Genomic DNA, 12,836 nt, shown 5'->3' with positions numbered 1-12,836 from the left:
ACTATATCTTAGTCAGTGGTCTCATGGGTTGAAGGCTGATTTATCGCATGCCATGAGGCAAACACAAAACAAATATTTGTTTTTTGTCTGATGCACAAAGTAAGCGGCATATCTTTGTTCTTAGAAAGACACAATTTATTGAATTTATGAATGATGAGTTCATTTTTAATATTTCTTTTAACAGCTTTTTATAGCTAACCTATGAAGAATAGTAAATGAGCAAACAAGTATGTTTTTTTCAGCAATATCGCAGTTGAGGAAACCAGAAAAGGGCTACATATGCCGGAATCAAACCTTAGTCTTTGGCATGAAAGGTGAATGCCTTAACCACTAAGCTACCTAACCCACACTATGTGGGAAAGTGACGTAAGTCTTTGACCTTAAAGATCATACAGATAATGCTAACCAACCAAGAGTGAGAGAGTTTAACACCACTTTGAACAGTGTTCCTGTCGTATCACCTTGTGCCAGCTACATGTGGGAGGAAAGCCTGAACTGATACAGGCATGGTGCAGACAAACTTACAAACATAATAGGGGCAAACTGAGATTCAAACCCATGAACAAACATTTCTGGACAAGGGACACAACTCTTCACACCAAATTGCAGTTCCTCAGAAGACTGGGCAAGATGACCATGGTCCATCGATGGATCAACATACCATGAATGTGGGCAACTACACTTGTCTTGTCTACTCTAATGAACATTAAGATTATGTTTTCATACAACTGTGACTGCATATTCAACACTCAGTTATGTAATCTTGCTTATGTTGTGTATTTGATAGTGATTCCTGCACACTGTTACTGTGTGATCTAATATTGTACCCACTGCACTGATACAGGTGATTGAGTAATAATAAAGACACCATGAAATAATTTGTAATAACTCTGATTATGACTTATTCCTCTTTAATGGTTTGTTGACGTAAGTGAGTGAGTGAGTGAGTTTAGTTTTACGCCGCACTCAGCAATATTCCAGCTATATGGCGGCGGTCTGTAAATAATTGAGTCTGGACCAGACAATCTAGTGATCAACAGCGTGAGCATCGATCTGCGCAATTGGGAACCGATGACATGTGGTCAACCAAGTCAGCGAGCCTGACCACCCGATCCCGTTAGTCGCCTCTTATGACAAGCATAGTCGCTTGTTGACTTAACATTCCAGCCGTATGACGCCGGCTTGTGAAGTCAGTTTCAGTAATATTTAGCAAGCTATCAACCAATCACTGATTCTAACCATCGGATTAATTCATATCGCTACTTTGTCAAGCATTGGGACCAATTTAACACAGAAATCCCCCTTAAAAAAACAAACAAACAAAAAAAACAAAATATCCAACCCAAAACATGGGCATGCTGTCACTTGTCATAAGTGACTACGTGCCCATAATTTGCAATTTGCTGATGGTCTAATTTGCTGTGATCTACTTTTACAGTAAGTCAAATAACAGTATGTTGAGCTAACAGTCGTAAAATAAAATGATCATAAAAATGTCCTTTGCTTTATAGCTGTAACTAAGCCTTACCTGAAAATAGCCTTATCATAAACTACAGACATAACTCCTTAGCAGACAGTGGTGTTATACAGAGGACCCGAAGTTTGCCACACTGACCCTGGGTTATCAGGGAGTACACAGAAGGAAGCGGTCTTCCTATACGCCTGCTGCATAAGTGAACGATAGCAGCAGGCCTTTCGTTTCACCTTCACATTGTGTAAAATTCTATATTTCAAACTTTATATTCTGTTCATAACAACCCGTGAATATCTGGGTTAGAATTGGTCTTCAGTAACCCAAGCTTATCATAAGAGGCGACTAACGGGATCAGGTGGTCAGGCTCGCTGACTTGAATGACACGTGTCATCGTATCCCATTTGTGTAGATTGATGCTCATGCTGTTGATCACTGGATTGTCTGGTCCAGACTTGTTTGTTTACAGACCACCGCCATATAGCTGGAATATTGCTGAGTGGGATATAAAACAACCAAGCAAACCTATTCATAACATATATATATATACCTAAGTGGCAATTACAATTTGAAGGAACATGTTGCTGATTAGCAGTTGAGATAAATGACCAAGAATAAGGTAAACAAGAAGATGAAATCATCACTATCTCAACTAGTTATGACTAAGTCAAATGTTACATTGTTCTTCAAACTGATCTAACGTAAACATCCATATGTAAACTATTCATATACTAGCATGCTAGTATCAACAACTGACTGCCTGGGTACTTCCACAGCTTGATGGACCTCAGTAATGTTGATACTGGCAATAGAGTGGTACTGTTGATTTATGTCATTAGGTTCTTGAATACCCACAAAGTGTACGGACAGAATCAAAAGGTTTTAAAGTTCTACCCCCAAAAAGGGCACTAACACCAATTTCAGTTGAAGTCAAACTTGTTGCCATGGAAATGCAAAACAATATTTTATTCAGAAATCTAAAACTATAACCACTATATGCCATTTTAAGTACAAGGTAAATATTTGACTGATATGATCCACAACAGTAGAGAGTATAATTCTGACATTTGTACACCTGAACTTTAGCAATGCACTTTGTTGATGGTCAGTTGAAGCATATAGATTCATATTGCTTCAGTGCAGTGAAGATGCAATACAACATCAAACGTTGCTTCACTGAAATGAACCATAAATACAATGAGTTCATTGAAGTGAATATCTCATTCATTGTTTGTGACAGTATGTACTTCTCTTCATTCAAATGATCCACAACAAGGTACTGCAGAGTATCTGTTGCTTGAGAATAAAGGCTGTAAGGTCTTTACCAAGAGTTTACACCTTTCAGTCAATATGGAAACATGATTTTCTTAGTGATGTTTAAAACTAAAAGTTGCAAAACCCTTCCCATATTCAGGGACCGCCTCCATGGTGTAGTGGTTAGAGCGTCCGCCCGCGGAGAGCGGAATGTCGCGGGTTCGATCCCCGACCGCGTCATACCAAAAGACGTTAAAATATGGTACTTGTTGGTCCCTGGTCGGCTCAGAGTCAGTATACTGTGTCTGAGTGGGGTATTCATGCTTAACTGCGGGCATGGTATCTCAGTGGCCTAGCACTACAAAACCAGCTTCAGTCTGGGCTAGTACAAGCAGCCGCACATACACATACACATGAATGCACATCGTCATATGAGTGAAATATTCTCAAGCACGACGTTAAACCCAATTTCACCTCACCTCCCATATTCAGGAGACATCTCTTTAAAGGCAGACCTGATGGTACAAACTAGACTGTATCATAAACATGTGTTTATGAATCCAAAACAATTTCAGTGGAATTATCTTTTCATGATCCAGATTTTGAAAGGGATTATATAGTTTCTAGCTTCGGAAAAGCAATACAAAGCAACAATAACAGCAGTTTTTACTTGTTCACCTCAAAAAGAAGATCACAGAACAGATAACTTTGAATAGACCTCAAATGACCCCTGTGACCAAAATTTTAACTAAAAAATAAATCTTTTTGTTTTCATGTGGCAAGACCTTGGCATTTCTAATCAGATTGTATCCATTACTCTTAAATTGTATGTCTTGCATGGAGAACATCTTGTCTAGTTTTATTCGATGTTAAAATGCAGCGGTGACTCTACAGAGACAACCCAAGACTTGGCATTACCAAATGGCTGCTACATGTATTCCATGTAATCCGAGTACAGTCAAACTGTCTCCCAGGGAAGCTGACATATCATCTTTTTATTACCTTTCCTTTGATTAGGGTCATCAGTTTTCATGTGTTACCATAGCAACGTTAATGGCGACCAACCAGAGATTACTAGTTTCTTGTTTCACTGTTTCGCCTGTATGTTACATGATTCTTATCAAATGAGAAGCAAATGTGCTGGCATATGTGAATCGCAAACAAACATACCCCAAGGGGTTGACAGACAAATCCATAAATGCACATCGACTCTGTTCAAAACAAGGGATTGTTTTCAAAATAAGCTTCAGATTGCGAAAGTTGGGATTATTTTCAGAACATAAAGGATGAGATATTCTTATTGATTAATAACAAAACATTTCCACACACACACACACACACACAAAAACACTTAATCATGAAAATCAAAACTCCATTGCTTTCAAAATATCAGATTGAATTAGATGTATTCAAGTTCAATTAACATAAAACATAATAGAAATTTAAGTATGATTATTAAAGATAAGTAATGACCAGCATTAAATTATATAAAAAAGTAGGCCACTAAAATGTACTGCCTGCTGTGCCTTGATTTAACTGTCTTCAAACTTTGATCTTCATGTTGTATTTAGAATTATATTACAGCAATTATATAACCTGAGGGTTGAATGAAATAATTGAACCCCATGACATTGGAACCAATGTTCAGACATTCTACTGCCATTTCTGGTTTCCCCAGCCCTTATATTGGTGGAATGTTGCATAAACCCCCGGTCACACTGTTTTCTTATTTGTGTGGCTTTGCTTTCAACAGCAGGTTACAATCACATAGGTGTGTGAAGGCAGCAAGCTATGTCAGCAATCTTAGATTCTATTAATCTCGGCTGATGTAAGATAGGAATTATAGTTTATAGTTCTCATGTAGACTGTTACTCTGGACTCTACCAGTCAGAATACCTGACAACAAATATGGGCATCTTTGTATCAGAGGAGGACGCATAGCATCTTGCTGTGATGGTAAACGATCATTAACCATAAGAATAGGACGTGAAGAAAGTATCAGTTAACCTGACAGTAAGTCTGTTGATTTGTCAACTTTGTGAAAAAGTTGGTTTAGAAGAGGTTATAGATCCATGCCATGTTTAAGTGAGTGAGTGAGTGAGTGAGTGAGTGAGTGAGTGAGTGAGTGAGTGAGTGAGTGAGTGAGTAGGATTTGAGTGCTTTTAGCAATATTCCAGAGATATCATGGCGGGGGATAACAGAAGTGTAAATTCTGGCCAATTACCAAAATTTGGAATTTGGCAGTAAAAGTAAGTCCGCCTCTTGATATGACTAAGTTTTTATTCACACTTTACAATTATTAGTTTTAATTGAAAGTATATATCTACAAATGTTCATAAAAGGGGTTGTCGGATGAGGATGGGGGCAACCCTCACATTTTAAAATTTAAGTAAATCTGTAGTACAAAAAAACTCTGCTGTGATGCTGCTTAGTGTATCATGGTAAAGGCCACACGTTGTTATATAGTGTTTGCCCGCTCTATTTTCTTGATAAGATTGCCCTTTCAGTAAGAGAAAATATTTACGCTTATATCATTTTTGTTCCCGAATATACTTTGAGATATGAAAACAAGTTCTATATAAGTAGTGTTATGCACCATGTTGTGACAACCAACATACGTAATTCAGACTGAGCTGGCGAGTAAGTTGGGTGTGACATGGTAACAGCTACATCATGGAGACATCTTGGTGTAACACGGGAAGGCAAAACAAGAATCAGGGGATGTGAAATTGGGATGTGAATCCTCAAATCAGTAGATCCATGCATAGCTTAGGGACATACTACTGCACATCCACACTGCATCTAGTGATACTCTGAACATACACCCCATCTTGTGATCCTCTGAACCTACACCCCATCTTGTGATCCTCTGAACATACACCCCATCTTGTGATACTCTGAACATACACCCCATCTAGTGATGCTCTGAACATACACCCAATCTTGTGATACTCTGAACATACACCCCATCTAGTGATACTCTGAACATACACCCCATCTAGTGATACTCTGAACATACACCCCATCTAGTGATACTCTGAGCCTACACCCCATCTTGTGATACTCTGAACATACACCCCATCTAGTGATACTCTGAACCTACACCCCATCTAGTGATACTCTGAACATACACCCCATCTAGTGATACTCTGAACATACACCCCATCTAGTGATACTCTGAACATACACCCCATCTAGTGATACTCTGAACATACACCCCATCTAGTGATACTCTGAACATACACCCCATCTAGTGATACTCTGAACATACACCCCATCTAGTGATACTCTGAACATACATCCCATCTAGTGATACTCTGAACATACACCCCATCTTGTGATACTCTGAACATACACCCCATCTAGTGATACTCTGAACATTCACCCCATCTTGTGATACTCTGAACATACACCCCATCTAGTGATACTCTGAACATACATCCCATCTAGTGATACTCTGAACATACACCCCATCTAGTGATACTCTGAACATACACCCCATCTAGTGATACTCTGAACATACATCCCATCTTGTGATACTCTGAACATACACCCCATCTAGTGATACTCTGAACATACACCCCATCTAGTGATACTCTGAACATACACCCCATCTAGTGATACTCTGAACATACACCCCATCTAGTGATACTCTGAACATACATCCCATCTAGTGATACTCTGAACATACACCCCATCTAGTGATACTCTGAACATACACCCCATCTAGTGATACTCTGAACATACACCCATCTAGTGATACTCTGAACATACACCCCATCTTGTGATACTCTGAACATACATCCCATCTAGTGATACTCTGAACATACACCCCATCTAGTGATACTCTGAACATACACCCATCTAGTGATACTCTGAACATACACCCCATCTAGTGATACTCTGAACATACACCCCATCTAGTGATACTCTGAACATACATCCCATCTAGTGATACTCTGAACATACACCCCATCTAGTGATACTCTGAACATACACCCCATCTAGTGATACTCTGAACATACACCCCATCTAGTGATACTCTGAACATACACCCCATCTAGTGATGCTCTGAACATACACCCCATCTAGTGATGCTCTGAACATACACCCCATCTAGTGATACTCTGAACATACATCCCATCTTGTGATACTCTGAACATACACCCCATCTAGTGATACTCTGAACATACATCCCATCTTGTGATACTCTGAACATACACCCCATCTAGTGATACTCTGAACATACACCCCATCTAATGATACTCTGAACATACACCCCATCTAGTGATACTCTGAACATACATCCCATCTTGTGATACTCTGAACATACACCCCATCTAGTGATACTCTGAACATACACCCCATCTAGTGATACTCTGAACATACACCTAATCTAGTGATACTCTGAACATTGAATGAGTGAGTGAGTGAGTTGGGTTTTATGTCGGTTTTAGTAATAATCCAGCAATATCACACCCAGGGATACCACAAATCGGCATCACACATTGTACCCATGTGTGGAATGGAACCTGGGTCTTTGGTGTGACGAGCGAACACTTTAACCACTTAGACTACCCCTCCGCCCCCTCTGAATATTGACAAAATACAATTCAATATGAACATAGGTCAACATGAAACTATAAGAAAACATTACTCATACCAGACATTAATAACAAAACATTATGTCTGGTCAATCTTGTTTTTCAGTCTATTCATTAAAGATTGAATAGTCCATTTAGAGGACTTGTAAAGACGTAAACTTTGGACATTCAGCTGTCAGCTGACGTCATTAATATGCATCAACAAACAACTTGGTGATCATTTACAAAGAACAATGAAGATGCCCTGCCCTGAAAGCCCAACACTGCCCAATTTAGAGCCATATGGATCCTTATAATGTTCACAAGAACCATTTTGCAGACATGATTAGTTTTAAGATAGCTATAAAATAAAATTAATAAAGAAGATTAAGTGTATTGAATACTTATGTTCAACTAAGCTACTATGAGCAAAGTATTTCCATATTCATGTTTCACCAAGATGGCCACCGCCAGGACTACTTGTGGTACAAACACAATACCTTGTACAATCTGTGAGATACACATTCTTAAAATTTCATCAGTTACATTTGGCCCAATAGACATTAGACAGTACATATACAGTAACTATTAGCAGCCATCTGCATTACCCTAGGATAAAGCAATTAGTAGCTAGTAGATTAAGTTACAATCTATACAGAGTAGGGCTAATCACTGATCCATCCTGCGCATGTGGAAACTCGTGTGAAAATGCTCATCACTATTTCTTAGAATGTTCTTTATACAATCAACATAGAAAGATCATGCTTAAGGCTATTCAAGATGTATGTGGTAGTAATTCTGTGATTACATTATCTGTTATTTTAAATGGCATTGCAGATCTGACAAATCATAAAAATGAAATTATGTTAAAAAATGTACATCAATATATAAGCAAATTTAAACGATTCCAGTAGTCTTCTCTCTATACACCTTCTGCATTATAACATTTCCCCTGAACTGTCAATCGTCCTCTGTCTCTGTTTCTAATAATTGCTTGTGATGTAATTAGTTATTGTAAATATCTTCGGAGAGGGGTTTTTAAGTTGAAAGGACTTGTCCCCGATCCTTTTCACATTGTGAATAAAATATGTTTAAACTAAACTAATAAAGCAATTCTGGACAAGAAGAAGACAATGAAAGATATGTAATTACCTATGTTTCAAGTTACCATTAGACTATAATGGATATGATAAGTTAAATTCATTGACCAAATAAATAAAAAATTGAAACCACCATAGGAACTTATTTCGATCATAATTCTGATAGTTAGAACTTTGACCCTGAAGAACATGCATTGTAAGTCTCATCAGGTGAATTCCCTAATCAGTTAATCAGGGCTGAGGCTTCTGAACTCTGCATGAGCGAAGCATTGAGACAAGCATATCTGATTTGAGTATGTTCAAAAGGAATGTAAATGAGGAAATCTGATTGTCAAACACCTGAGGCCAGGCTATAAGAATGTTGTTGATAGTTTCCACTTGTCATGGTTATGTACCACCATGGTGGCATCTACACCCAAAACAGAGTGCAGAATGTGTTCTTCTGTGGCAGAGATTGAAGTTTCCAATCAGAGGAGTCAAAAAAGAAGAAGCCAATTTGCTTTAGAAGCTGAGTTGTGATTGGCTCAAGACCTGCTCATACTCCATTTTATCAAGCGGACAGAGTAGGTTAGATACTTCCCATAATATCATTGTTGGCCGTTCAAAGTTCATAAACTTTCACTTTGTTACAGGCAGACTAAATGGAAAGTACAACGAACATACAAGTTTGCAAATAAATGTTAACAAAAATGGCCTACCTTCAACTTCCTGCGAGCATTGAATTTCTTGAGGCAGTCCACTGTCTCCTGTCTGTGGACAACAGATGCCACACGTTCCCGTTGCTGAAAATAAGAAAAATAACTTGAGGCAAACAGAATTAATCTATCAGGTGTTCAGTTTTGTTGAAACAGTGATAACCAACACTCACTCCAATTGCATGAAAACGAACTGTATCACCAAACCCTAACAATAATCATACAATAAACGACAACAGCATAACCTTAACTAAACAAAGCACATTTCACACTGTACAGTTTACACCAACAAACATAAAATCTAAAATAAGTCTACAGAAAGAAAAAAATCAATTGTAAACAATGAAATGGTTCATCATAGATAGTTTGATAACACTTGAATGCTTTATATCCAGTAAGTGTAACGTCACGCTAACATGACATAATCCAACAAAAGTCAACATATCCTGGATGACATCAATGATTTCCATCAAAGTAATAAATCACATTTTTCGAGGATTTCTCCAGTGCCACCTTCATCTTTCCTCTCACACAGTCTTCATACTAAGTTGCAACTGTCCAGAATTCCAATACAACCTATCAGAGCACAGAGTGAACAAGACCAAGTGGAACGAGCTGATATATCAAATGATCAGCACAGGTGAGCAAAGAATAGGTAACTCTACTGTTGTGTCTGATGTACATACACTCTCTACACTCAAACCCAGATCTGACACATGCAACTAAAATAGAACAGTGGGGGCGACAATAAAAAAGATCACTTATTTGATTAACTGTTAAACTCATGGCAGGGACATTGTAGTCACTTTGTTATTTGTCTACGCTAGCTTGAATTAACTTCAGAATAACTTTTGGAAATCTCTAAATACACGTAGATGTATAGTCATTTGACATTTGGAGGATGAAGCTTGTAATATGACGAACATTCATGCTTAAGAGTTTGTACAACTTACTAACAGGTGGAAAGTTAACTTGCATTTTCACGTACAACGAAAGGACAGATACATTCCAGTCTGTTTCAGATGTACCTTGAATGAGCGTTTCTTCTAGAATGTTTAAGTCGAAAGGTTTGGCTGGCACTTATATGATTTTTAGTAAGCTTCTGTCATGTAATGAAAGCTGAACATTTGAATTTACCTTAATATAATATCCTCCTCTATTCTCAAAGCGCAACATATTTCCAAAATTCCACTCATTTATCAATTAATTAATTACACATAAAAGAATAAATTCATTGAAAGCATAGAAATTTAAGGTCTATGATTCAAAATATTGTTACTATATGATATTTATGATTGAGATCCATACACAAAGCTTTGTCTATGTGTCATCTCCACTTAACAGGTTATAGACTCAAGACAATCACACAAAGATGTTCAGATAACTTTAAAATGTCATCAACACAGTTTTTACATCTGTCTCTACTAGGTGAACCTCATAAACAGTAAACTTTCTTCCTGTTAAGACCTACTTATTACACAAAACATCACAGCACAAAAAATAAACTGCAGTTAAAATTACCTTGAAACCAGGTAAAATTACCTTAAAACCAGTTTAAACAAGAAAGGTATGTCGCAAGGAGTGTCACATAAATTAGACCTTCAGCCAAACACTTGTATGTTGCAATGTTGGTGTAACAGTTTCATCTCAACAGTCACCAAAGATGAAGGAAAATTGTACTCACGCATATCCAGGGGTGTTTGAGGGCCTCAGAGGCGGTGATCCTCTTGGCTGGGTTGACAGTGAGCATACTGTTGATGAGGTTCTTAGCCTCAGGAGTAACTGTGTCCCACTCTGGTGAGGGGTACTGAAATATAAACATAGTCATCAGGACCCATGAAGTTGAAAGATGAACAAAATTCTTTCTTTCAAATGCACAACACCACCACCCCCACACACCCAAAACCAGTACTAGGTTGCATACCTTCTAAGTGCAAATCTTGACACATGTGCATGGGAGGAATACATTTACATTTTTCTCTTTTTATATAATGTCTAAAAAGGGCAAATTGAAAAGAACAATAATTTAAGAATAAATTCAACCCTGAATGAAAGAACATATATTTTAGTTGCCATATAACTGCACAATACACCAATGCTGTTCCCTGCTCCTGATGATGTCATAAAGTTAGGGTCACGTGACAAATCTATGGCTGTTACAGGACGTCATGATACAGATGAAAAATGTCAGGGGGAAGTAATCAGTATTGTGTTTTGTTGTAAACATAAATATGGGAATAGGGTTCAAGGTTATGGGAATAGGGTTCAAGGTTGAGGATAGTGTTCAAGGTTATGGGAATAGGGTTCAAGGTGTTGAAGCCTGGATTAACAACGTTGGAAAAGCATATTCTAGATCAGTTTGTCGAATAAACAATATACATCTCACAGACTGGTTATTACATGAGAAGGAATAACCTCATGATAAAGTACTTACAAGAAGTTAAAGAACACCCCTGTTGTTCATATGGCTATAGCAGATCTGTCATAGTTGGTGAGTATTGCAACATACTGCCTTCCTACTGTGGGCGTTGTTTAAATTGTTTGGGGCAGTATATATTCACCTGATTATCACCTGATACCAAAGTCTGGAAACCATTAGATAATGATTCAAGACATCGTTAAACAAAACCACTCATCTGTACCACATCAGAACAGCCATATTTACACAAGGGCACAGTATGACATTACAAAACCCATGGCAGTTAATCAAGTGGAAATTGTGATGATTTGATCAGAGCTGAACTTTTGTAATATATATGTGACTGCAAGGCTCTAGGAACATATATAGCTTGCGTACGCATTATTCTCGAGAATATACAGTAGTTTAGATAAGACATATTCACTGGCACAAGAATTAATGGCAATGCTGGTGAAACATTCTGGATAAGTAAACACACTTAAACACGTGGATGTATTCCTACAAAGTAATATAGAATCTATGGGAACCACATATTCCTCATATTGCAGAGTTGTCATAAGCACTTCAGTCAACAAATTGTATTAATCTTCATCCGATTCCTGTCCCCTTCTGACATTTCATGTTAATCTTGACAAATAAGAAAACCGAACCTAATATAAACTTAAACTGATTGTAGGTTGTGAAATCTGAGAAGGAAGAAATGTTGTATCCAAGCTTACCTTGCTTTATAATGAGTTCGATAAGATTATTTTCAAACACGAATTAACTGGTAACAAAACACGGTTCCAAAGAAGATTTTTATAGAAATAAGGGACAAACGCTGATGAATTTAAGAGAAAAACAGAAAATGTTTAAATCTAATCTTACTGGATTGACCAACATTGCCATTTGCATGATCAGTTACATGTTAAATGTCACATCTTCTAAGCAGGTTCTCAGTTCGTTCTGAGTAAGTTAATTCAATCTGACGTAAGTGAGTTGGGTTTTACACAACTCCTCAGAACACTACCAGATTTCAGCTAAATGATAGGGTGTCGGCTTGATGTGAAACCCAGTGATGAAGTGGAGATATCACAAGAGTGAAATCCATGAATGTGAAACCCAGTGATGTAGTGGAGATGTCACAAGAGTGAAACCCATGTATGTGAAACCCAGTGATGTAGTGGAGATATCACAAGAGTGAAACCCATGTGTGTGAAACCCAGTGATATAGTGGAGATATTACAAGAGTGAAACCCATGTATGTCAAACCCATGTATGTGAAACCCAGTGATGTAGTGGAGATATCACAAGAGTGAAACCCATGTGTGTGAA

The 12,836-nt window shown here is 37.8% G+C and overlaps 1 protein-coding gene across 21 annotated transcripts in view; it reads right to left on the bottom strand.

Moving 5' to 3' along the window:
- Positions 1-12,836, bottom strand: part of LOC124275994 (calcium/calmodulin-dependent protein kinase type II subunit delta-like) — a 131,087-nt gene that overhangs the window by 35,842 nt on the left and 82,409 nt on the right. For all 21 annotated transcript variants that reach the window (XM_046711654.1, XM_046711788.1, XM_046711779.1 and 18 more), the window contains 2 exons: positions 10,788-10,910; positions 9,107-9,190 (listed from right to left, as the gene is read on the bottom strand). In XM_046711654.1, coding sequence (XP_046567610.1) covers positions 9,107-9,190; positions 10,788-10,910 — 207 coding nt within the window. The remainder of the gene's footprint in view (positions 1-9,106; positions 9,191-10,787; positions 10,911-12,836) is intronic.

Source organism: Haliotis rubra, unplaced genomic scaffold (genome assembly GCF_003918875.1).
Source record: "Haliotis rubra isolate DU_JTF1 unplaced genomic scaffold, ASM391887v1 Scf105, whole genome shotgun sequence".
Taxonomy (NCBI): domain Eukaryota; kingdom Metazoa; phylum Mollusca; class Gastropoda; order Lepetellida; family Haliotidae; genus Haliotis; species Haliotis rubra.
The sequence above is the reverse complement of the archived record's forward strand: the minus strand, read 5'-3'. Positions and strand labels throughout refer to the sequence as shown.